General features: G+C 39.5%; 2 protein-coding genes and 1 long non-coding RNA gene across 3 annotated transcripts; 1 reads left to right on the forward strand and 2 right to left on the reverse strand.

Moving 5' to 3' along the window:
- Positions 1-37: 37 nt before the first annotated feature.
- Positions 38-10954, forward strand: LOC105390863 (adenylate cyclase type 9). Its single transcript, XM_048624956.1, has 8 exons — positions 38-253; positions 590-969; positions 1094-2106; positions 2488-2742; positions 3061-3405; positions 4571-4947; positions 7485-7694; positions 8462-10954. Exons 2-8 carry the CDS (start codon positions 686-688, stop codon positions 10274-10276), a joined length of 4299 nt encoding a protein of 1432 aa, XP_048480913.1. The 5' UTR covers positions 38-253; positions 590-685; the 3' UTR covers positions 10277-10954.
- A 212-nt stretch (positions 10955-11166) lies between these two features.
- Positions 11167-12301, reverse strand: LOC125489329. Its single transcript, XR_007266895.1, has 2 exons — positions 11932-12301; positions 11167-11774 (listed from the first exon to the last, which is right to left on the reverse strand). It is a non-coding gene; the product is annotated as an uncharacterized LOC125489329 (long non-coding RNA).
- A 2864-nt stretch (positions 12302-15165) lies between these two features.
- LOC105390854 (gamma-aminobutyric acid receptor alpha-like) lies at positions 15166-27033 on the reverse strand. The gene is made up of 11 exons (XM_048625008.1): positions 27014-27033; positions 26514-26830; positions 26143-26210; positions 23441-23661; positions 21425-21507; positions 20909-21043; positions 18413-18540; positions 17862-18047; positions 16724-16852; positions 16005-16170; positions 15166-15408 (listed from the first exon to the last, which is right to left on the reverse strand). Exons 1-11 carry the CDS (start codon positions 27031-27033, stop codon positions 15245-15247), a joined length of 1617 nt encoding a protein of 538 aa, XP_048480965.1. The 3' UTR covers positions 15166-15244.
- Positions 27034-27307: the final 274 nt, after the last annotated feature.

The raw sequence follows: 27307 nt of genomic DNA on the forward strand, positions 1-27307 counted from the left end.
TCATTTTTGACGTTTTGTTTGACGAATGAAGTTTGCTAATACTCTGTGTGTCTTTAAAAAAAGTGAGTTGATTGATTTGGTTGGACGGGTGAATTTTTTATCTCTCTGTAAATTTAATATTTTTTCACCTATTAAAATATTTCCTTCATGAATCTGTGCTAAATATTCTCCTATTTATGTGTTTAACAAAGTTTTGTCAAGTGAAATAAAACCGAAAAATAATACCACCTGTTCCTGACACAATTTCTTGAAGGTGAGTTATTGAAATACCTCTAACTTAGAATTTAGATTTTTATAAGTTGGAAATTGTTGGTCTTGGTACTTGATTACTATATCCGTTTTCATTAAGTATAAGAAAAAAATACTATAATGTTTATAGCAAGTTTAGTTTGCCAAGTTTCTCTAGACAAAATTACTTTTCCAATGTAGTAGTAATCTGTTTATGTTTTGATTAGATTCAGAAGGTTACACACCGATTTAGGGACAAGCATAAACACATTCAGATAGACACCCAGATAGTAGTCATGCAATATTTATTGTGTTGTACATAGTTGTTTTCATTCTTGCCTGAAATTTAACTTCATTTCAGCCAATAAAATGTTCTCTAAACATTGAATGAACTTAAGAATGAGGTATGGCCGTTCAGTGGGGTTGTGTGCAGTAGCAGAGTTTAGAGTTAACAAACATGAGTGGTCAGGGCTGTGTCAACTGTAAAGAGGGGTCTGACAATTCCGATGTGCGACATGAGGAAGGATGCTCTGAGGCTGAAGATGCTCAGATCCAGCTGGCATCGCATGTGCAGGCGTACCTGGCGCACAACAGCCCAACCACCAACTGCTGTGGGCTCACCATCCCCATAGCATTCGAGCGGGCAGCCCCAGGCACCTGTTGGAACCCCAGATTTGACTCAGAAATACTTGAGGGCCAATACCGAAGCAGTTCCTTCCGACAAATTAGATTAAGATTCAGGTATGTTGAGTGTCAAATTTTAGCATCAAAATGTTGTAGGTTTTTTTTACATCTTTGAAATTTATGTTTGTTCACATTTACCTTTTGAATGTTGCTCTTCATGTGTGTATTTTTCCCCTTTCAGATTTGCACTTTTATACATATTGATATTTTCTATATCATGGTTTGTCTACTTTGTGGTCCTTGGCACCCACGGCATCACAGTGAAGTGGCCATTCCTATGTTCTATATTTGCTGCAGTAGTCCTCATAACATCCGGTATGCTGCTAGCCACATTCATGGAGGTATACAAGGTGTACACTTTCAAGTTGTCTCTAGTGATGGCGCTGGCGCTGTGCGCGCTGAGCCTGTCGCTAGTGATCCTCACCACGCAGCGGCAGGTGGTGGTGTCGGAGGCGGCTGACATCAGCCAATCAGGTCACTTCATCATGTGCATAGAGATACTGCTGATCATCTACACGCTGACGCCACTGCCTCTATTTGCGTGCGTCATTATCGGAGTCATCTTCTCAATAGTTTTTGAGGTGTTGAACATCTTCCTGCACAAGAACAACCAGGAGTTCGAGTACTCGGCGATGCTGGTGCGCGCGCTGCTGCAGGCCTGCGTGCACGTGGTGGGCGTGCACATCTACCTCATGACGTTCGTGCGCATGCGCGGCACCTTCATGAAGGTGGGGCAGAGCCTGCTGGTGCGGCGCCAGGTCGAGATGGAGAAGCAGCTGAAGGAGAAGATGATCCACTCGGTCATGCCGCCGAAGCTCGCGAGCTGGCTCATGGAGGAGCAAGTCGATAAACAAGACTCGGAGAGCCCGGTCAAAGGCCACGACCCGTACGCCCACAGGAACTCCAACACCGGCGCGTCGGATATTAAGTCCCTCTTCCGTCCGTTCAACATGAGTTGCATGGACAACGTGAGCATCCTATTCGCCGACATAGTCGGCTTCACGCGCATGTCGAGCAACAAGGGCGCGGACGAGTTGGTCAACATATTGAACGACCTGTTCGAGAAGTTCGACGAGTTGTGCCAGAACCACGGCTGCGAGAAGATCTCGACGCTGGGCGACTGCTACTACTGCGTGTCGGGCTGCCCGGAGCCGCGCCCCGACCACGCCACCTGCTGCGTCGAGATGGGGCTCGGTAAGTGCACAATTACATACAGAAATATTGTGTTTGTGTAGACTAGAGTCTAGGCGACCTCTTAACATTTATCGCGCATGTAAATTCCGCGAGGGTAGACGTTTAGTTGTTACTTTATTTTGCGAGGGGAATGTTTTTAATTCCTTACGTTCGTTCAATGTCTCTATTTATTTCTGCCTTTAATCTTATATTGTTGAAAAACCTTTCTGAATTCATATCGGACGCGCAACGAAGCATGCTTAGCATATATCTACAATCAGACACGACCCTTTAAGTGTTTTATGTACAATAAAGTTATAATACTACTACTACTACTACTACTCTTCCAAAAGCCCTTCCACTAGTCCACAAACACTTCCACAACAGCCCACCCTTCCCCAGGTATGATCGAAGCCATCCAAGACTTCGACCGCGAGCGGGGCGAGGGCATCAACATGCGCGTCGGCGTCCACACTGGCACGGTCCTGTGCGGGATCGTGGGCACGCGACGCTTCAAGTTCGACGTCTGGAGCAATGACGTCTCGTTGGCCAACAAAATGGAGTCCACGGGCATGCCCGGCCGAGTGCATATATCGGAGGAGACCAGTCGGTTCCTGGGAGGGTGCTATGTGATGGAGGAGGGAGAGGACGTTGAAGGTAAGCTGTTGATCTGAGTTGGAGAGCTTTTACGGTGACTGCTTATAATGTAACAGTTGTTTTTGTAATATTCCCTTTTCAAGCGTGCATATTTATTATTGTATAGGTAGGTTAATCGCCTATGTCCAGCAGTAAAAAGCAGTGATGACGAATCTGTACAAAAATGTTTTGTTTTGTAAAGTAAAAACTGTATCTAATCTATCTATGACGAGATTTCCGATGAGACACTGATATAAAACACCAAGCTGAAGAGGGTTATTGCACTGCAATTTCTCCGAATTCTCCCTACTGTTTACCAACCAGAATACCCGTCTGCAGGTCACAAGACATACTTCATCGAGGGCCGACAGCTGGGGTTCGCGCGCGAGCCGTGCCTCACGCCCTCCAACCCTGTCAACTTACGCCTCATCATCTCCCCCGCCTCGTCCCCACAATCCGTGCTCTACATCAACTCCCCACTACCCATCGGCTCCCCGAACAGCAGAGGATCACCCAACGAGAAGAGGAAAATAGACGTGAACAACCTCCTTTCCCCAAACTCCTTCAATTTCCGAACAAAGGCCAGCTCTCTGCCCAGTATCCTCGACTCCGAAGCGGAATTAGACGAGAAAAGGGAACCGGCGTTTCCCGCCAATGATTGCTCGAAAAGCCCCACTTCAGTCGGTAAGCGTTTGCATTTGTAACTCTAATGCGGTGTAGTATAATAGATAGTCGCGCTATGGGACGGGTTGGCAGTGCCGTATTATCTGTAAGTGTTCTGTGATGGATGAATTTCACCGCATGGCTTCGTGATCGGAAATTGATGTCCTTTATGAGTTGATTAAAAAAGGGATTGAACAAATTTACTTGGGAAACATACATCGGTTTAACTAAACTGTAAAAACATATTTAATTTTAACAGTTAACATTTGTGTTATGGTAACTGGACTATGGACTGGAAATGTACCAAGTCCAAATAGCTGGAAGCGGATATTTGTTTAAAGATTGTATTTTTTCTCAGCTCGTAGATAAACGTATGATGTTGTGTGTTAATTTTAACCATACCATCACACTTACGATTATTTCAGTCCCTCCGATCTCGAAGGAAGCTCATATCCTCTTCGAGAGAGGAGAAGTACCTTATGTACCTTGCTCATATTATTATCTATCTACGAGTAACATTGCATGCGGTCTATGTCACGGTCATATATGTCTATTCATCGAAATTCTTTTGTTCACGCTCAGCCCTCTTATTGAAAAAACTCGAAGTGAACTGTAGATGCTTGTTATCATATCAGAGAGCCAGAGATAAGATAGAGTGACACACCGGAGGTGATGCCCCTTGCCTCGCGCTGACCATCTAATGACCCCCTAATCATACATTGAACCACACAGAACAACTCATATTCGAAGTAATCCTTAGTCAACTTGATCCTTCTTAACTTTACCAAGCGTAGTTTAAAAGACTGCTGAAGCTTTGTCATGCTAAAATCGTGCGCACTTTATTTCGGGCCCAACGATACTATCATGGCATAATAAACAACAATGAATGTTTTCGTCAAGTCTTAAAATAGAAAAAGTATCGGTCCTGGAATAGACAGATAAATCATAAAGTAAAAAGAAGCGAACGTTACTTTATTTAGACGTGTTTATTTATCTCTTAAAAAGGCGGCTTTGTTACTCGATACTTTACAAACACTGGCTGAGACGAACTAGATTTTCTTCACAACCATGCCCATTCTTTACAGCGTGCCTACTCTATTCATTATCCGATTTTCCGGATTCTTACGGCTATTAGTTCTGGAAAATCCATACTTCACTTGTGACTTAAAACGCGTTCAAATTTCAGGCAGCCACGGCAAATACACACACAAGTTCAAGAGTTGGAAAGTGCCTCGTTTTCTGCGCAAACATTCGGACGCGCCGCTGCACATGATAAAGAAGCAGGAACTGTTGGATAAAAACCCTAATTTCCTTGGGGACGGTGACGCAGGCCTTACCAGTAACGGGTACCACCAAGTGCCTATAGTAATAGAATCTCAAGACAATAAGGCTCCTCTACAGAGCGCCACCAAACTCAACATACCGCTGCCTCATCAAAGCGCGTCATTCGAACGCGAAGTCATAGACATAAGGTCCTACTTGAGCCAGTCGAGAAGCAATATGTCTCCATTTGCCAGAAGTAGCAGCTACAGATCGCAGTACGGCCGCCCCAACAACATCGAGGTGAATATAAACATTTGATTACATATCGTGATCTCTTGACCTGCGAGTCTTACGGCCGATTCCATCATCTCGTATTAGATCGGCTAGTTGTGGCGTTCGCGGTATTTCTATAAATACTTCGGCCAACATAGTAATATTCTAGTCAAGTATGTCTTTCTTATTTTCCTCATGACGTGTGCCTCGTATTGTGGTTCTATGTACACTTGTTGCGATTAGGTAAGAGCAGTATCCAATTTCGTTTACGCCCCAATAAAATAAGTAATTCATGTAAGTAATAGGTATTAAACGTTTGATTGGTAGACACGGCTCTCTGGCATTTCCAAGAATGTCTTGTCCTTTTCTTTATACGCATGTCTACATCATCTTACCTTTTGTATCAGAAGAATCTAATTTATTGACTCAACCCACCACATAAGTGTATCAAATTATTGAGCACTTAGCAACATTTCGCAAGTACTAATAGGTATGAAACGAATTTCAGTTTATTCTGGCCATAGGTACTTACTGAGTCTGGGAACTTGAAAAGACACGAATAAGATAAGATTATTATTCACAGTGAAAGTTTTTCGATTCAGAATGCCAACGGACATGAATCGGATCGATCTTTGATTAAAACTTTTCATCTCGACAAGTAAAGTCAAGGTTTTTGCAAACACTTGGATATAATCACGTTATCATTCGATTCACTTGTACGGTCAGCGCAATAGATAAGAAAATAAACTATTTATTTATACTTATTACCATAACTAACATTTTACTCACACACACTTATCCAAAACTGTTACTACTATACCATTCTTTCGCCGGTTTTTGTGCAGGAGTACCAGGATAATTTTCCATCCATCGATGTTACTTTATATCTGACAGCGGCTTAGTTTAAATCGATTGTTTTTTTTTAGTCTCTGGCAATTTAATTAATCAGCTCAATGAAACTGTGAAGCTAAGACTACTACTATGATGAATATGAAAGACTCTCAAGAGATAGATCAACGGCATACGATATATTCTCTGCCGCTGCTGTCTGTAGCAGTATTCCAGTTTTAATACGAGTAGGTATTCCATTAGCTTGGCGGGTATCTTATGCATTCGATAGTTTTCTCATTATAACGTACATAGCGAGTAACTTTATATGTCTTAAATTGACATGTATCTTTTTCCTTTCTTACTTTCTCCACAACGCCCAAGGCTAACTGGAAGAGAATGCTATTAGCATTAAGTTCGCCTGTGTACAAATTTAGTATGTGCAATAAAGAATTGAATAATAATAATAATGTATTGAATTTGCTGACGGTACTGTCGATGCACGATAACGTTTTTGACGTGTCGGTGCAAATTGGCGATCAAGATACCATCACGAGCAGCTTCAATTGTGATGTATATTTGAACTATTTGACGCCTCCACTCGCTTCCACGTGCTTGTGACGTTGTCTCGGCTAGTTCGCGGTGAAAAGAAAGGGATGGCTGATAGACGATCTTTCGGACTTCGATCTTGCACTTTGCTTCGCTATCTGAATGTCTGTTTATGAAATACATAGATAGATTTTGATGATTCGATTATAATGCCTTTTCACGAAAGCAGTGCCAAGAGCATTATGTATGTAATATCAAAATCGGTTTAGCCAATAAGATGTTATGCGCTTGTATGTCCTCGAATTAACTTCAGTTAGGTAATCTGTTAGGTACCTACCATTAATACATAACTGGCAGTAGCACAATGCAAGCTATTCCGATTATGGTGGCCATACGTATTGTTACAGATCTCATATTGAATAGGTAATTAACAGTAATTGTCTACAAGCCACCGTGATTAACTGATTAGTTAGTTACTACTGATGTTCGCATTGTTGGAAATGATGTGAGGATATATGAATGGTACACAAAATTAATATGGGTAGTAGAAAAAATTGCAGAGTATTGGTAGAGTAATAGTCCTCGGTATGGTACCTTTCTTCTATGGTTTTAAAGCAGACCGCGATATTGTTTATTAACGCAGATAGGTACGCATGCCATGATGCGAGCTCAGATCCTACTCACTACACTGTTTATTATAACTCATAACATAATTATGTAATCACATCATAATCAACCTTAAACGATCGAATGGTGTAGTGATTAGTGACCCTGTCTGCTATGCCGAAGGTCCTGGGTTCGATTCCTGGCTGAGGCAGATATTTGTTTAAAGACTGATATTTGTACTTGGATGTTGGTATTTATAGATTTAGTATGTATCTATCTATGTATTTGTGTAGATACACTCACGGGCAATGAAAAAGTTCCAGGCGCCATCTGCAGTATTGAAGTACATTTAAAGGCTCACTAGAATATTACCAACTTAAAACATAAACGTTTTCTTCAAATTTCCTGTATAATGTTTTTAAAAATTGGGGCCATTTAGAGTCGGGATTTTGTAAGTGGAACTATTTCTTTGCTCGTGAGTGTATATCAGCTATCCGACACCCATATTACAGGCTCTGCCTAGTTTGTCGTCGGATGGCCTTGTGTGAGATGTCCCCACAATTATTATTATTAATCTCCAGATCCCAGTATGCCGCGCGCGCAGCTCAACACTCACCACACAAGGCTCGCTACTCCGCCACAAGGACCGACGGTCGCGAGCCGTGTCGCCGCCGCGCGCCACGCCGCCGCCGCGGACGAGTGACGACGCGGTCAGCCTCTGCCCGTCTGTTAATAGCAGGAAGGACTCGGGCATCAGGAGCACTAGTCGGCGGTCTAGCATACAGCATCAGGTGAGTTGTGGGCGGGATACCGGGTGTTTAGAAAGTGGTGTGGAAAAGAAAAAAAATGTTCGAGGAAATAAGTGACAGTACGTACATAAGGGATGCACGAAAGGAGAGCCGTCGAGTGACGTATTACCAGGTGCCTTTCATACTTACGACACGCACATCCTAGGTTCCAAGGCACTAGTGACGACGCGGTCAGCCTCTGCCCGTCTGTTAATAGCAGGAAGGACGCGGGCATCAGGAGCACTAGTCGGCGGTCTAGCATACAGCATCAGGTGGGTTGGGGGTGGGATACTGGGTGTTTAGAAAGTGTTGTGGAAAAGAAAAAAAAATATTCAGGGAAATTCCTAAAGAGGGCACGAAAGGTCCCAACGAGTGACGTATTACCGAGGTGTCTTTTTTACTTACTGGCGTATCCTAAACGGTCAAGTCGTTGCGATGCTCACCTGACAGGCCAATCCTTTCACCATGCTGATAAACAGAATATAATAATGTTTCTTTTTGTCAAGGATAAGATAGAAACAGTAGGTACATTTTTTTATGTGGGATCAAATGTATGAGATGTGTGGAAATAAAAATATAACATATTATGGACAATCTAGTTCAGGCAAGATTAAACTATCCACGTGGACGGGAAATAAACATCTATAAATCTAGAGGCGACATGGCGGCGAAACGTTTGCTTATTCATAAGTCATAAATCAATACCTGCCGCCGTAAACATCTCCCGAAAACCATAAACTGGATCTAAGAATACATCTCTTTATTTACAGATATTCGCGCTGAACCAATCCACGCTCGTCGCGTCCCAAACCGACATCATGCAACATCGCGTCTCTGGATACTACACGTCGAGCTTATCTTCACTGAACGACCAAACGTCTCGAAGCAGGTTGCCCCCGCCACTCAACGACAAACAAGTGCAATCATTGCAGAAACTCCGCAAACAGTCGGATCTACAACTCATCAGATGCGTGCAAGAAAGCGCTAGGACCGGCACTAACTACTTCGTACAACCGCCGCTGAATCGACTCACCCTGTTCTTTAAATCATCCGAAATGGAGCAGCATTACAGAGATAAGGCGCATAGGAGTGATGATTCAGAGGATTTCCCTCCAACGCTTACAACATCTAGGTTTAACACAGCCTTTGATGTTCTAGTCTCGACGATTATATTCTTTGTAGTATCGGCGTCGATATTCGCGCTTTACGACGCGTGGAAGAGTTGGCTCGGATGGTTCGTGCTATTCACACTGTTAGAGGCTATCGCTATGTCCTTCTGCATATACAGACACTACTTGAAGTGGAAGAGAAAACACCAGCCGCTTAGTGATCACCTCAGCCGCTCTGTGAAGATATTCAGAGGTTTGTCCGACTGGTATCCGTGGCATTTGTGCGGGAGTGTGCTTATAAGTTTGCCGATCCTGGCCGTTCTGATCAACTTTAACTGTAACAACACTACAATGACGATTTTAAGAGGCGAGCAGTCGTTTTATGTGTATTTACTCTGCGTGAGTATAGTTCAGTTCTGTAACTTCACACAAATGAACTGGCTAGTGAAGAATACGTTGGTGTCATTGTTTGCGGGTTTGTTCCTGTTTCTGGCGATACTCGGGTGCCACGAGTTGAATACTCAGTTTCTGGACTCGGATGTGATGCGTCCTCGAGTTATATCACGGAATCTGACCGATTTTGTGAACAGCACAGTGAATGCTACGGACGAGTGGTTGATATTAAACGGCACTAGTGATAATATCCCTGTCCAGCATAGCTTGCACTTGACAGAACTATACCTAGATGTGGCGCTTCTGCTCATGTTGGTTTGGTTCCTAAACAGAGAGTTTGAGATCAGCTATCGACTGAGTTTCTACAGCAACGTGGTAGCCAATAGAGACAAGCAGAAAGTGCAAAACATGCGGAATCAAGCTGACTGGCTACTGCACAACATCATACCACGACATGTTGCAGAACAACTCAAAAACACCGCAAAATACTCCGAGAACCACAAAGACGTTGGAATAATATTCGCCAGCATCGTCAACTTCAATGAAATGTACGACGAGTCGTATTTAAAAGGGAAGGAGTATTTACGAGTGCTAAATGAACTAATAGCGGACTTCGACGAGCTTCTAGAAAGACCGGAGTTTCAGAACGTAGAGAAGATCAAGACTATTGGAAGTACATTCATGGCAGCTAGCGGGTTGAACCCCGACCTGCGGCTCGCTTCCAGCGATCCGAACGAACATTTGCACCAGCTGATGGATTTCGCTATGGAGATGCAGAAGGTGGTCGATAATTTCAACCAAGACTTACTAGAATTCGACTTCATACTGCGTATCGGGTATAACTATGGTGACGTCACAGCGGGCGTTATTGGAACTTCCAAGCTTTACTACGATATATGGGGGGACGCCGTGAATATAGCGTCGAGAATGGACTCCACGGGGGTAGCCAATAGGATCCAAGTAGGCGAGGCCTGCACCTCACTTCTGTCCAGTAAGTACGAGTTCGAACCTCGCGGCAGCGTCTATGTCAAGGGTAAAGACAATATGAATGTCTACCTACTCGTAGGTAAGAAGGATGCATAGAAAAATGAAACCTATTTATTATAAAATTAGAATCTGTGATTTTTTAATTATATATTTGATATTGAAATTAAATGTACATTATACAAGTGAAGGTACACTATGTAGAGATGTAAGTGAAATGTACACTATTTTTACTTTTACCTGTGTTTTTAAGAATGAGAGTTCTTATGAAGGCTTCAGAAATACTCCTAGTTAAATCTACGATGGTTTTTAATATATCGAGCTTCGATAGATCTTTGTACATAAAAGCAAGCTACATGGCTATTCGAACTAAAGTTATTTTCATATAGTTGTAAGGTAGCTCCTTGCCTAATGTTCTATCGAATATAATTGATAATTCTATGACCAGTGCTCTAGTCTACAAATGAAATTTCCTTTTAAATGTGACTGTATATTGGAACAATATACCTATTTATATGTATATAAACATTCTAGGTTAAGAATATGATTTGTGTAATATTGTGACTAATAAACTAATAAGAATAATTAATACTTAGTGAAATTAAATCATAATATGTTTTATGACCAACGTCAATCTTAAAAATGTACTCCCAATGAAAGACGTAAATTATATTGTATACTTACTTAGTGAGAAATAACAAAGGGTACTAATACTAATATAATAACCTATATCGGATTTATGTTACACGTGTATGTAAATGTTATGTGATTTTTGAATATGAATAGAATGATGAACATTTTAAGTTATTGAGAAGTGAGACGAATCCTGGTATTGTTTTGTTAAAGCTCAGAATACTGTGCTTATTTATATTGATCCGTTACGTTAAGTAAATTTCATACTAATGTAATAAATAAACTAGGACAAAATCATTACTACTTGGGTGTGTTATGTGTCACTGTAAATTCGACCAGACTTAGAACGTTACCTGAATAGGCAAGGCGAAAGATTTTGAAATCCTCTTCCGTAATGCAGATAACCATCTATTGTTTACAACAAAACCTTTATTTCGGTAATAAACTTAAGATTTTGGAAATTTAAAGCCATTTTTATAATCATTTTTAAATACTGCGCGAAAACAGCTCGCCGTGTCATGGCGTCGTGTGTGACGTCACACTTACGTACGTCAAATTTGTTTACAACAGCAAAGTAAACAAACACTGCATATTTTTTGTGTTAAAAATGAATTTTAAAGTTTATAAGTGGTGTGCAATGCCTCAGTGCAAAAATACATCAATAACGACACCCAACAAGGTGTTTGTACATGTCCCATACAAGAAAATAATAAGAGATAAATGGTTAAAGCTCGCACGGCGAAACAAACTTCTACGAAACAAACTTCTTCGGCGAAATAAACTTCGACGAGTTTAAAACGAGTTTGATTGCTACTTAGTCATATTTATATCTAGTGTTAAAGATAACATAGCTAGTCACGTAGCCCGCAGAGCCGACGAACGCTGGAGTACAAAGGTTCTGGAGTGGAGACCCCGTGTCGGCAAACGGCGTGTCGGTCGCCCCCCAACCCGTTGGTCTGATGATCTGCGGAAGGTAGCGGGAAGCCGCTGGATGCAGATGGCGGGTGACCGTTTGGGGTGGCGATCGTTATGAGAGGCCTATGTCCAACAGTGGACTACAAAAGGCTGAGAGAGAGAGAGAGAGAGAGAGTTAAAGATAAATACTAATAAAATAAAATTACAAAGAGGTTTTCACGTTTCTAAATTCGGAAGAGCAAAATTCTTTATTTGTTGCAAGGAACTCGCCCAACATCAATAAATCGATCCTGGGCAAATTTGCACTGTTTGCCTTAACAAAACCTGGTTCCATTGTTAAAGATAGATTCGTGTTATAAAGTCGATAAATCACAAAAACAAATATATATCAATCGTAACGCGCAATCAGTATGTAAGGTAATCAAAACACAGTGAAGCGTACATAAGTATGACGTCATGCGCTGTGATTGGCGTTTCAGTCAAAATGGCCGATTGCAGTATTTTACTCTTTTATTTTATTGAAAATCTTATTAATCTCAATTTTTTAAATAAAACTAAATCAGTTTTTTAAATCCTTTGAATATGTATTTTCCTCAAAAGTCATTAAATCTTTGATAATGTAATACTGTCGACACGCCTATTGCAGCTACATTTGAAAAGTTTTAACTGTATAATATTATGTAAGTACTTACTAAATGGTATTTCCTTCTCTTTCTCAAGAATTTCCCAAACTAATATTAGTGAATTCTAAATCTTATGACAAAGCCTTGATACTATACATTCCAATATTTGTATTTAAATATTATGTATTTATAGGTATACATACTGTATACATTTCTAAAGTCCCTTGTGAAATCATAGTTGTCGGTAGATTGTGCAACTTAGAACTTTCATCAGTTACGACGTGAGTAATGAAATTCTAATCTCAGTAGTTATGTGAAGGACATTCTTGAGCTTTTTATAGAAATCTTTGCGGTGTTTTCAGATTATTCTAGGAATCAATGATATAGGAAGAAAATACTTAAATGATAACGTACCCATAATATTATTGTTTGGGGCACACATAATATAGGACCAATATAAATTACGACTTTTCCAATTACTCCTTGAAAAATTATATAAAAGGAACTGTCCAGTTTTCTGAAAATTAATTATGGATTGCCAAAAATATTTGTTGTATATGAATAAAATTTAATTAATGAATTTATCTTACAAGCTAATACACGCTATTATTACATCCTTTTCAAAAATGGCAACTACTTTTATTAAACGGATTTTACATTATTTTCTGTATACGAACTGAAAGTTTTAATTCATGTGGACTGTTGCATATTTATTATGTTATTCTCATTCCTAATATTTTCTACTTATACCTACCTTCCTATTTTGGTTTAAAATATTTATATCTTTATGTATTCATGTGTAAAGTTTCAGTTATTTGTCGTAATATTGTACTTATGTACCAATAGTAGAAAAATAAAGTCATAACTACAGCACTTACATGAGTACAAATATTACAATACGCAACTTGTGGTTTTGTTTCACGCTAACTTTGAAACTCCAAAAAACACAAAAGTTACCATAATTTTATCACATTTTTAATAACGATATAATTCACGACTATAGTAAGTAATTCTTGACTTCTTTCCCTCTTCTACTGTGATATCCTATTCTAACCTTTTGTAAAACTATATAGGAATACCAAGTGTTACTGCGTTAAATACGAGCTCACATAGGATTTTTTTATGTGCCCTGAATGTAAGTTTCGATTATGATTTCATCTCTCAAACTGTACACTTTACAGATACAACCAGTATCATTATTGACAGACCAACGTATAGGGCGAGACAGTACCATCCTCACACTCTTTCTTTTTATGCTTGGCGTACATAATATACTATAAATTATATTCCATATTTATGCATATTTTGTCTTATTTCACGATAGTTCCCACTGGGCCTACAACCTACATGGTATAATTATATGAAAATAGGTAGGTTTACTATCAATTAAACTCAGACTATCCACACGTTAGCTCGAAGAGATCATACGCGATCGCCATTGTATTTAACGCAGTCTTGTTCGCCTTTTATTGTAATGGCTTTTTATATTTATTTATTTTAGTTTTCAATACCTTTTTGTTTGTATTCACTTCATTGACCGTTTTGATATACTATTTCATATGTTCATATATATTCATCATATAGGTACATATTGTGTACCTAATAACTACCTATCTTTGTCTTTATTATATGATTGATTGACTAGTTCTTTTAAATATAAAATATCTGGCTGGTAAACATTTTTATTATCTACTGAAATGTAAAGTTCGAGCCTGAAATGGGTTGATAAAGTACCGCCATGTTTTTATCTTATTTTATGTTTCCATTGTAAGTAGATATTTATAAGACACATGAGTGTTCACAGTGTGTAGAATCTTTCATAAGTTTTATTTTGTGTTTTTAGAGTTGAATAAATCACTGTAAATGTTATGAAATCATGAATTATAGTAGTCGCGCACAATTTACTAGCAGACGCTCAATTTAGGCATTTTGTAGGTGAATTTTATTAGCTTACGAAAATGTCCTTACGCATAAACATTTTAATCTAAACTCTAGACAATTGTAGATCGATATATTTATTAATTATGATAAAACCGTGAGAAATGCTCCTATAGTAGGAATATTGTAGATATACATTTTTACCAATGGTGGTGTAAAACATACTATGTATTATGCTTGTCTACTGAAATATATTTACCTAATAAATATTATATAATAATGATTTATTTATGTCAATGAATCCGACAATCAATTTTAAAACATAATGTATAAAATGGTTGATATTTGCAACACGGGTTGAGAAGGACAACAGATGTTGACTGATGATGATGATGATGATACTAATTCAGAAGAGTAAATAAAAACTGTCTGAAGAAAATACTTTGGTCTTTTATTGCTATAACGACGCTATGACAACATAGTACCTACCTATACGTTATTTGACTAGTTACCTATAATTAAGTAACGACACAGTATACTTCTTACAAACGTTAGTAAAGTTTGAACAAGCTCTAGAGGAGAAGAATATCTAACAAAAGAGATCTAGAAAGTTCTATACACCCTGTTACTGGATTATGAAATAGGCAAAGCTCTTTTAAAGCTCAAGCTTTAGTTAGGGTATCAATAAACAAGACATTTATCCTTTATCATCATGGCGCATGGCTATTGGCTACAATGGGAATGTTTCTTAGGTAGGTAGGTACTTCTGTCTAACGATGACTTTTACTTGGATTTACATAGGTATTTATGTAGGTCTAAGGTACAAAGTCCGTCTCTAACTAAGTAGGTACCTAACATGCTTGCACTAATACTAAGGTACAGAATACCACTGATAGAACCTACTAAACATAAATTATTCTATTTTTTGGCGGAAGCCTGGGAACCTGAAACATTTGATAATTAACTGGTCTCTTTTAATGAGACTAGTGTAAGTGATAGGGTTGTCAACACTGCTCTTCTAGTGAGACAGAGAGTTGATAGGGTTGTCACTCCACGCGAAGTCGTCGCCTCCGAACGCGTAGATGAGCCAGTAGAAGAGGTTGAGTAGAGCGAACGAGGCCGGGAACAGAACCCGGGCCGCCCGGTCGATGCCCGACACACTGTTGATGTGACTGCGGCTTCCTGCAAATAACATAGAGTGTCTTTATCAAAGTTGGAACATTAGTGCCTTCAAATTAGTCGCTAAGTGTCGCGCGGCTGCAGCGCTGCAGCCGCGCTGCTGTCTAAATTCCATATAAATTATTAACGCGCGACTGCAGCGCTGCTGCGGCGCTGCAGTCGCGCATCTTTTAAATTACAGAATTTATATGGATTTTGACAGCAGCGCGGCTGCAGCGCTGCAGCCGCGCGACACTTAGCGACTAATTTGAAGGCGCCCTTAAAAAGCAAGAGAGTATTCGCACACTGTGTTTAGGGCATAGTCTATTATTATACCATTGTTTAGGGTATGTTAGAAAGTAATAAGCCGAGCGTCCACTGCGAGCTAAACTAAGTTAGTTCGCACAGTTGAGACAGACGTTATACATACATGTGCGTCCACCGCAAACTATGTAGGTACTATGTATGAAAAACTGTCAAAACTATACGAACTAACTTAGTTTAGCTCGCAGTGGACGCTTCGCTTTATAGCTAGCTGTTTCTACATAGTAGCGCTGACAATCCATTGTCTACAACTTAAATTGAGCTCTACAGCGTTACAAAACTTTCCAAAATCTCACCAGCCTCAATCTGCCGCTGCCGCCTGTACCGGTCATCCCCAGCCAGACAGTACAGCAGCTGTCTCCACCGTGGCACTCGGCGCTCCGTCTGTGTGGTCCGCTCCATGGTGAGTCGGACTGCACCGAGAGGGGGTGAGGCCGGCGCTTGCGGGGGGAGGGAGAAGCTCTGCGGGGGGATAGAGAGGGTTAGTGAGGCGAGGATTCAGGGTAGACAGTAGGTCTTACCGTCATATAGGTACTTAAATCCTAATCCTAACTAATATTATAAATGCGAAAGTAACTGTGTCTGTCTGTAGTCTGTTACTCTTTCACGCCAAAACTACTGAACGGATTTGAATGAAATTTTGTATACATACGGTCTAGACCCTGGGAAAGAACATAGGCTACTTTTAATCCCGGAATTCCCACGGGAAAACTTTTTAAGGCGAAGTGAAGCGCGCGGGTTCAGCTAGTAATATTATAAGACAGGTCTAGATGCGAATTCCTGCTAGCTCAATTCGGAAATATGCAGTTCAGAAGTCCGTGGGATCGAACCGCTGCTACGATCGCCTAAGTACATTAATACTATTTATAAGTAGATAGCACTTACTTATGTAATTTATTTGTAAGTATACCTACCAGCATCTATGATATCTAGTGATCTAACTGATATCGCGAGGACATATATGTAAATACCTATATGTTTATCAGAATATTCAGAATGGATTGCCCAGACGTACATAGTTGGCGGAGCGCTGCGAGCTGCGCCGGCGCACGGCCAGCTGGCGCGCGGCGGCCGCGTCCCCCCCCGCCTCCTCCACCAGCTCCGCCCACTCCGCGTCGTCGATGAAGATCTCGCCGGACCCCACCTGGAGACAACATGAGGTTTCGTCATTAAGCTGGGGATACACATACCCGTAGCTTGCACACTAGCATACCAGCTCCTTGCAAGTGTATAGTTTCGAGCTCATGAATGTAGCTGGCAGTCATATTGTATTTACCTACTGGCATACCTGTAACTGGAAGCTAGCTAGAAGATTGCCAATCAGCTGCTTATAAGTACCGTGTCGATAGCGTGTAAGTACACAACACATACTTACTTATTTGAACAGGATGCGAATTTCTATATAAGACAATGATCACCTCTTTTTCAGTATTTATCAAAAATCATAACACCGGAAACTTAATAACCAACTGTAATTCAACTCTTTCTTTTATCCGATGAGGTGACTTACATCTACAAAATCGTTTTACGATTTCTCAAAGTTTGCAAACTTGTTTCCTGTCGCCCTTGCCCTGTGATTGAGAAACTTCGCCCGCGGATAATGTCGGCCGGCAGGCGGACTACTTCTGAATTGAGTTTCACGCCAAAGTCACGGAGATTCAGCCCTAACTACCTTGGATTAACTTTTCATTTTACCTGGCATTTGTTCGGATTTTACGAAGTTTATACAAAGGTGGTCCTACTAGCTTTATGAAGACTACAATTTCTAGGAAATATCTTGTGGCTTTAGGGTGACACTATAACAGCTATTACCTAGGTACTAATATCTATGTAATTTCTCGTTAATTTCAGCCGTTTCACCAACCCAATGTTTTCATCTAACTGCACATAGCTTGATGTTTAAATTGGGTATACTTAACTTGAGCAAACAAACAGAATTTTTTGTATACGAAGGGAACCACCAGGTACTTATTATTTAATAGATTATGCAAAATCCACTATTATACATATTATGTTATTAACAGGGTCTGGAAGTCCAAGGATGTACACTTTTAAAGATAAAGATAAAAAGTCTTTATTCGGTGTCTAGCACCTTTTGTGGCACAACAATAACCCCTGTGCACTTGGTTCATATTGACCATCTCCGCACCCACCTTAGTGAAATAATGCACGCCAGCGAACTCCAGCAGCGTGGCTATGCAGTAGAAGAAGCTGCCCAGCAGGAACCAGTCCAGGGCGGTCGCGTAGCGCACCTTGGGCAGGTCCGTGCGAGAGTCCAGGCTGATGGTGGACAGGGTCAGTACCGTCGTGATGCCGAGCCCCACGCGGTCTGAGGTGGCCTGGAAAATATTATAAAGTTGTTTTTTAATTTCAGATACTAAAATGACAGATTCGAAACGGTTCATCAACAATCGATTGTGTTCCGCAATTAGGTGACGTATCGTCGTACTAGCGGGACAATCAACTGTTGATGAACAGTTCAGAATCTGTCAATTATCTATCTGAGATAAAAAAACAAACTTTAATTGATTAGAACGGAAGTTTATGGATTGAAACTAGCACGATAGATTGCTGGCTTCACAAGAGACGAAAGTCGATTTGTCGATTGAGTATTTGTGATACATTTTGTCGATTGAGTATACTTTATATATAGTACCTAGGTAGGTATACTTGTGTGTGTATGTGTGTGTATGTGTGTGCGTACCTCTCGATGTATCCAGAAGGAGACCCAGGAGAGCACGACGATGAGGATGCAGGGCACGTAGACCTGGATGAGGAAGTAGCCGGTGTGCCGCTGCAGGTTGAACGACACCTGCAGGACGGAGAATTCACCTGCAAATGTCCGGTACAGCTGGTTCAATAATTGTGCTGTTGAAATATATCTAGGAGTTCAGGATGGAATTTACAAACACTGTTAACCTAGGTACTTATCAATACAGTTTTAAATGTCGTCAATTTCATTTGTAATTTGCAGTCCTAATCCAAAGGGAAAATCCCATCATTAATATACATTATTATAAATCATTATCATAAATAGCTGTTGAAGAAATTGCGGGTCATGAAGTCTTCGAATGATAGAAAACTTCAAGTACCTAGTATGTCCGGTTATGATTGCTAGGTTTTCTTTTTAACACATTACTTTTTACATTTTGTTCAACCTACAGAAAACGCTCTGCGCTTTTAGCGGGTCCTCTGATGTGAATGAGGACGAGCACAGTAATGATCACTAATTTTATTTCGTCCTTTTTTCATATCCCGCCCTCAATGTTTTTCTCGCTAAAGTGCATATTATTTTTCCGATCAATACCTTTACAAAGAGCTTACACGAGCTAAAGCTATTATCTCTACATTATCGGCAAAGTAAATTTTTAAGAGGATTGAAAATATGCCTTAACGTATTTTTCTATTTACTTAGGTACCTAAATAATGTAACTACGGTTACGGTAACGGTAGCTAAGTATACCTACGGTTTCATTTACACGAATTATTTAAAACACCCTTCTTTTTTAGTAATGATTTTTTTAGCAACCAAAAATGCCTTTTTCTACTGAAACCATAAAGACTTTGCAAAGAAAGACTATTTGTATAGGTCGCCACGATGATAATGGTCCATAATGACGGTTCCTTGTTTGATACAAATAAAGTTCCTACCGAAATGATTGACCCTCGTCTTAATTACTGAGGGATCAGACAAATAGCCCCGGGCAGGAACTGAAGATGGAGTGACAAAAATGGCCCAAAATTCGAGATCATATTTTATTATACACATACAATATTATACATACATACAATATTTAACTGCTACATTTTTCATTTGCATGGAGTCGATTTATGACCAATCTTTATTTTTAAGTCCACATACTCGTAGCAAGAAGCTGGAAGATTTTAAACTATTTCACCACCTAGCGATGTAGTGACACATATTAAAGTTATGCAAACTAGTGAACACGCGCTTGCAACATTCTACCTTTGTAGCTCTAGCCCGGAGGTAAGGTGTCTTAGATATTGCTAAAGGGACACACATTCGAGGAATACACTACAGGACTTCTTCTCGCTATCTCTTTTCATGTGTGCGGTATAGGATTTTGCACGCTTTTCAATGCAATTTACATAATTTGCCAGCTCGAACTGTGAACTGAAATGTTCCAAATCTGTTGTGTAGTGTTCAGTGATATACGTGATTTAGCAATCTGTAGATATCATAGAGCATGCACAAAAATAACGATAATAAGGTATTTCCTGCTTTATGGTATTTCCCCAAAAAAACGAAATAATAAGGTATTTCTGCGAAGCTCTCGAGTATCTTGTTTCATCTGCGAGAGTCTCTTAGAATCCTCTTGTTGGTCTTTGATTCGGTACTTAGCTAACTTATGAATCAATCATCATTTGGTGTTAGCGGATAGGTACCTACTTTTCACTACACTCTTACTTTGAGCTCGTCACCCTTATAACTAATCTATAATACCTCCTTTTTTCGGGGGTTAGGTATACTATATCCCGAATCCCGAAATTTGTAAAAAAAAATACATTTTTCAGAAAATTGTATAAGTATTTCACTTTGATTTTGCTTCCGTTATAATGTTCTTCATCACAACATAATTATGTGTTCGTAGTATTTATGATGCACCTACACATAATTATGTCGTGATTGCAATGAAGAAGATTATACCTCTATGTGGATGGGTTACACATAATAATACTTAGAAAAGGCATTATTTTCTAGGAAATGTGGTGGAAACTGCAACGTCGTCGTTTTAGCCAGATCATAAAGTATGCATTTTTTACTACGTTAGGCATGGATAAGCGTCGTCTAATGGGTGCGGTAAATGTATATACCTACGTAGGAAAGGAAAGAATACGTTTTAAAAATTCAATTTTTTACTTTATTTGTATAATAAAATTGTAGAGTGAAGAATGTCGAGCCATTCAACTACCAAATAGTGCATGAAATTATAAATAAATAAAAAAAGTAAATTGAATATGATCGTAGAATGAATTATCTCTTCATCACCTCAATATCAAGGTCAAATTATATGCAAAATTCATTATACATTCATCGAGGAGCCTACTAAATTTTAGCAATGAAATTCAATAAAGTTTTCCGCCCTTGACGAAAGCAAAACAGTGTCGCCAAAAAACGTTCGCTTTTGTTTTTGTCTAGGGCGGAATTTAAATCATCAGCATGTCAAGATCCTCTCACCTTCCCGCCTGGTGAAGGTGAAGTTCCGGTACGGGTAGCTGATGAGGTCGAACTGGCTGAGCGTCATGCCGGGCACGAAGTTCACGCTCTCCGCGTTCTGCCACTGGTACACCAGCTGCTGGTTGGAGTACGCGTCTGGAACAAGAGCCATGGTTCAGTAAATCAACATTATCATCATCAGCTATTGAGAATGAAGGCGGTACACTTGATCTGCGATTTTATTGGTCATCCAACTGTAATCGTCCAGTGCTAGACATAAGTCTCTTCTTCTGCCTTCTTCATCCAACCACAGAATTTAATCAAACGGAGATGATTGCCTTAATTCACATCAGTCAACATGCATCTTCTGTCATTTTTTTTCATCATGATCATGATCACAAGATCACAACAGCATAGAGGCGTTGCCGCTGCATTGTTAGTGATAATAAGCAAAATGACAATAACAACAATAAAATACCTCATTAAAAATAAATAAACCTGTTATTGAGATAGTTAAGAACTTAGTGTAAAACTCACAGCTGCCCAGAATGAGCGGGCAGGACTGTCGGTCCATCGGGAAGTTGCGCAGTTCCATCGGACACTTCGCCTTGATGGTCAACCTGAAATAAACTTTCAGTTCAGAAGAATAAAGTTTCAGCCAGTATAACTTGCTAACTTCACGTTTTTGATGGATGAGCACGTAATCTCATTGCCAAGTTGAGACCCCTTTTCGGTTTTTATTGAGTTAAATATTTTTAAAAGCGAATGGATCGCTTTTTTATGTGCTAGAATTTCTAGAAAAGGCACAATTTACTTTTATACTACGTATTCCTACTATTCCTAGCCTAGAAATAGTATAAAAGTAAAATATGCCTTTTCCATGTATGGAAAGCATACTAAAAGCAGTTTGATCCTAATTGGAAATGTAAACGAAACTTAAGGATCGACTGAACTGAAAGAGATCGCTATAAACGATAAGACCGCCTCTCGTAAACTTACTTTATTGTTTTATTTCACTGTAAATTTACAATAGACTGCATTTCTCCAAAACGTGAATGAATCCATACACAGTGGCTCGATTGAAGTGAGTATTCAATTGAGTATTCTATTTGCGCTTCACAGGATGGTGGTAAGCGGGTTACTCGCTCCGCAGATTGGTTTCAATAGGACAAGTAAATGGGGACTGCCCGCCTAAAACTAAGCTGTACTCACGCGCTAGACCACCCTGTATCTCTCCACTAGATCTAGAGATTATGTCTCTGATGGCAGACGTGAGTGAGGTCGCAAATGGATTCAGATATGCCGACTTGCTGAGAGGGTGAAGAAGTCAATATGATATGAAATATGGATCTGCGGTAGTTGCGCTATGAAAATTATTTCTCATGTTTTTTTTCTAGGTCACGGCAAAATTTAAAATCTTGTGATATTGAAACTATGGATAGATGACCCGTTATCAGAGTGGAGGGCGTCCCACGCTACCTAGACCCTGTTCGATGATCTCCACTCTAGAACTTGTTAGCCGTAATATTTGACTCGAGTCAACTTCGAAAAAGACAAGTTACATCGATTATAATCATTATCAAAGAGTGTCTGGAACACTTACGCAATAAATTTCATTAGTATTACGCAATTTACTTGAGAGTCAATTAATTTGGAACAGATAGGCAGGTACTCACATACTTTATGATACTGAAGATATTAATTAAACTTCCCTTTTACGAAGTTGCGTGTAATTAATTGAGAGCATAACGATATTCTCCATACTGCATCCCTACCCTCTTTTAAATATAACTAATTCTTAAGGTGGCACTTGGTGGTGGAAGTTATAAGGTTGTAGTGGGCGACGAGTCGCAAGAGTTTCTATTGTAAGTATGTATTGTATGAATGTATCTTCGAGCTACATGTCACTGGTTATCGAATGAATCCAATATCTAGGGGATATACTGACGATGCGACACCGATGTCTTCTGTTCATGTCGTCCGCCACCAATTTAGCACTTTATACGCTTACTTACTCGTACTATATAATGATTTTATATTTTTTTCAATATCTTCAACTATTGAGAAACGAAAGTAAATAAAAAAATACTAGAGTATGTTTAAAAAAAGAAAAATGGCGACAACGAATTATCATTTTGTCACTGCCAATTAGAACCGCGTCCGCAGCAGTCTACTACAGTGTAATTCATCTTAGTTAGCTTGTAGCTGTGGAAACATTTGATATAGCACCGCGTTTAAGTATTTTATGAATATTTGATCATGTCCAAACGCAACAGCGTGGTAGGGTTGCATACAAAGTAGGTACAAAGCTTAAATTAACTGATAAGACCGCCTTTTGTACCCTAATTAAGTTACAACTTGTTAATTTTACTATTCTTTTTTGGTGTACAAATAAAGTGTTTTCTATCCATCTATCTACATCATCACTAAAAAACAAGTATAATTTCCAGACTACGTTGTACCGGAACCTTGAGACTATTATAAATATCTATGCAACATAAAATGCTTTCCATAAACGAAACAAACACTTTCAAATTAGACTTTCAAACTCACCTCATAGAGTACAAGATATCCCCGTGCTGGCTGATCCGCAGCAGCTTGTTGGGCACGGTGATGGTGTGGACATACGAGTGCTTGCCGTTGTAGAAGTACGTGTCCGGTCTCCAGATCCTCTCCAGCATCTTGATGGAGAGCGAGAGCGAGCGGATGGGGCCGAGGAAGGAGAGCCGCGCGTCGCGCCAGTACTGACGGAAGTAGCAGTCCATGGAGTAATCCTGGGAGAGAATATGAAGAGTTTAAAGTTTTTTTGGGTTTCGACATAGATTAACAATATATGAGCAAGATAGTGTGTTACGAACAAAAACCTAATGACAACCATTGTACCAATGAATAAAGTTACAAATGTTCTTACAGAACTTGTTTAAAATAGGAGCGTATTAAAATATTATTGGGTTTTAGTGACTAACCTATAGCAGAAATAAACCATGATAAGACGAGGTAAAAGTTTTGCGTCGTGTCGTGCGCGACTTGTGCCCCGTGCTAGTTATGCAGAATTCTTCGGTTTTTTGGGTTCCGGTGGTGAAAGGTCTGCCAATCGGTACTGAATTAATTAAAAACCTACTCAATTAAATTTTTGGTTTGTAGATCATAGTAATGAAATTGTACAAAAATATTTCACTTAAGGCGAAGCTCACGGGTAATATTTTCCGCGGGAAAAGGAACCTTATTTGGAATGTAATTATTTCGCGGGTTGAAATTTAAAATACATAAATTCATCACAATCCGGGCCACAACAGCGTCTGTCAAGATTAAACGTCAGTTTGACAGTCACTGTCAATTAGTGGGCCTTGAAATGATTACGAATGCCTCCTCCTGTTTTCCACTTTTGACTGACATTTATTTCGCAAATTAAATGTAATTCCTGTTTTATGTACCTACTAACAGTATAACATACCTGTACCATATATTTTTTGACGAACTTCATTTAAGATTGTTTTATTAGATAAAAGGGAATGGCCAAATCTCTATGGCTCCATGACCCAGAGCAGCCATTGATGAAACATATACTGATGTGTAGTCCATGACTACAGTATAGGATATAATTTTAAATTTTATTATTTTGAGGCAATATAATCTCGAGAACCCCATGGTTAAATTTTTTTAAAGTATTTATCCCTCAGATTTTTTTTATCAATTAATTAAAATAGGTTTGGTTAGTGGCTGCTAAATTACGAAAAGCGGGTCAGATTTTGCAACCCAAATAACTTTTTTATATTCCAGACTTACACAATTTATATATTAATCTTGTCATTCTGAGTCATACTTCATCATGCATGTTAACGACATTCGTTCTACGACATTAATTTCGGTTTAACGGCACCTCACATCGCTCGCTAATCAAATCAGAGCCTCAAACGAGCCTCCGCAGTACAACAAAAAAAGTTCCTCGAAGGTACTGTCGGCAACAGAGATTGTTACCACCAGCAGACTAAATATACTTAACTGTAAACTTGTAATTTATGATTCTAATTTAATTATAATTCGAACCGTTCATAACTCTAATCTGAATTTAGACCGAATGATTGTTATTTATACTGAAATGTTACACAAGCCCTTTAAACATTATTAAGTATTAAGAAATGAGCTATAATAAAACAACTGTAAGTACCTACATAAATTCATAAGACAGCCAACAGTACCTATTACTCAAACAAGACGCTCATCTTCAAATGTGTATCACTATTATTCTAACTTATTCTAGTTGGTGTTGACTGTACAAGAACATGGCGATCTGAGATCGCGCCTCTAATTGCTTGAATATTAAATGAGGCTTCGAAGGTGCAATTGTTCAGAGCACCCTCAAGAATCTGGGCACCCAGTTTAATCCAACTAGCACAACTATCCAAGCAATGTTGACCCGTCTTGCGTATGCAGCAAGGGTGGATATCGCATGGCAATGTAGGGAACGTCTTAATCGTGAAATCATAGTAGGCTTTCAGGTTTGATTTAAAGGTTGGTGGCACGTAACGACCGGTTATAGAGGCTTTATTCATAGGTTGTGTAAGCGAGGGTCGTTTTGTTTGGAACAAGCTGTTTTTATTCTAATCTGGGTAAATATGAATAGATTTGGAACAATTTTTTAAGGATATTTGGGATGTTCTGGACAAAAAATATGGCCTAGACATTTTATCAGTTTTTACGAGAAAATTTATACCTTCTGGGTGATTTCTTATTTTAACTCATTCAATTCAAATCATATTCAACATCGATGTCATGCAATGTCCTAGTCGTTCCGAATAAGTGCTACGGCGGCGTCGTAGCAATCGCTACGAGCTACGAGCGTGCTACGAATGTGCTACGAATAAGCTCCAGCCGATCACATCTGCGGCCCGACTAATGATTGAACCTTCAATGTGGAAATGGGACAGATTTGTATAAATTATAATGTATAGGGTGTTGAGAATAATATTGTTATCTCATTTCAATCCGACTTCTTCATATAATGTGCCTATCCGTCTACTGTTTGTTACTAAGTATAAATCATTGAAAATCGTTTTTCTGTAAAACGCTCGTTAATATCTTTACATAAGATATTGATTAGATATTATATTCCTCAAAAAGACTTTTTAGAATATAATAAATAAATCGAATTTCAAAAGCTACATATCCACAGACCAACATGCAGATACGTAAATTTTTTTAGACGTGTATACTTGTTTTCCGTCGGTGGATAAACTAATGGTTTACTCCCTCACCATGTCGAGCTCGGAGACGGGCCCCATGCTGCGGATCAGGATGTTGGTCTGCACCACCGTCGGGTACCCTGGAAATTACAATACTGTAAAAGGGCTGAGGGTTGAGGTGGTGATATAACTACCCCGGGTGTGATATAAAATGTTCAGAAAGCCAGAGCTCACCCATGCGTCGGCAACCTACAAAGATTAAAAGGCTTTTTCCTTTCGATTATAATCTAGTAGTAATCGTAGATCTAAAAAAACTAGAAATATACTTATTACTTTACAGTTTAAGAATACTCAGTAATAAATATATTTTTTTTACTTACTGTGAGCATTCGTATGTTATATATGTAAGTTGTGTAAACACGTTATTTTTCTCACAGTTTTACCTTTCCCATGCGTCGGCAGCTGCGAATTCTCATAGTTCTTCAGCAGATTCTCTAACACCAGCGTGATATTCTTGGACACGGCGTCGTTGATGGACCTCTTGGAGACTCCCTTAAGCTCCTCATCAGAGGTGTCGTTGAGATGCGCCAGCCACAGGCTCTCCCTGCGGTCCCAGTAGTCAGCGTCATCTGGGACCGTTCTGCTAACGTTTGGAGAGTCCGAAGCGGCGTCGGTGTGTGTGCTGGGAGATAGAGTTAGTGGAAAGGTCCCGTTCTTGGTTGTGAGGTAGATTGAACCTTTGGCATCGACGAGAGTGATCCTGGGAAAAAATGGGGAATAGGTTGGATTTTTGGGTGGAATTTCGGTTCGATATAAACAATAACCACGATTATATGTTGAAGAACTTATAATATAGAGTACTGGAATTTGATACATAGATAGAATATTCATTTATGCGCCGGGATTAAAACCCGCATGTCTAGCGTGAGAAAAGGGTGCTTACCCGACTGAGCTACCACTCATCATCAATAGACAACAATGTATTTTTATTATTTTCAATTATTGAGATAAGTATTCAATAAAATAATCAATTCCGTACTTTCACTCTAAAGTAAGTACTTACTAATATACCAAGTTAGGTGAACATGAAAACGTACTCAATCAGATAGAGCAGCGGTCGCAGGCGACCTCATTCCTGCTTTTCTGAACAGTTGCACCGCCGATACTAGCGATACTTTTATTCACCTCTATTGCTACAAAATTCGTTAACAGTTGGGCTCACAGTAAAAAAAAAAAA

This window comes from Plutella xylostella, chromosome 13, assembly GCF_932276165.1.
Source record: "Plutella xylostella chromosome 13, ilPluXylo3.1, whole genome shotgun sequence".
Taxonomy (NCBI): Eukaryota; Metazoa; Arthropoda; class Insecta; order Lepidoptera; family Plutellidae; genus Plutella; species Plutella xylostella.

What these genes read in the sequence shown, in the direction of transcription:
- LOC105390863 (XM_048624956.1), top strand. Translation starts at nt 686, where the DNA reads ATGAGTGGTCAGGGCTGTGTCAACTGTAAAGAGGGGTCTGACAATTCC. An exon ending in CAAATTAGATTAAGATTCAG is followed by an intron (nt 970 to 1,093) that starts GTATGTTGAGTG and finishes TTCCCCTTTCAG; the next exon opens with ATTTGCACTTTTATACATAT. An exon ending in GGAGGGAGAGGACGTTGAAG is followed by an intron (nt 2,743 to 3,060) that starts GTAAGCTGTTGA and finishes ACCCGTCTGCAG; the next exon opens with GTCACAAGACATACTTCATC.
- LOC105390854 (XM_048625008.1), bottom strand. Translation starts at nt 27,033, where the DNA reads ATGAGTGGTAGCTCAGTCGG. An exon ending in GCTGCCGACGCATGGGAAAG is followed by an intron (nt 26,211 to 26,513) that starts GTAAAACTGTGA and finishes TGTAATTTCCAG; the next exon opens with GGTACCCGACGGTGGTGCAG. An exon ending in CCTTCTGGATACATCGAGAG is followed by an intron (nt 18,048 to 18,412) that starts GTACGCACACAC and finishes AATATTTTCCAG; the next exon opens with GCCACCTCAGACCGCGTGGG.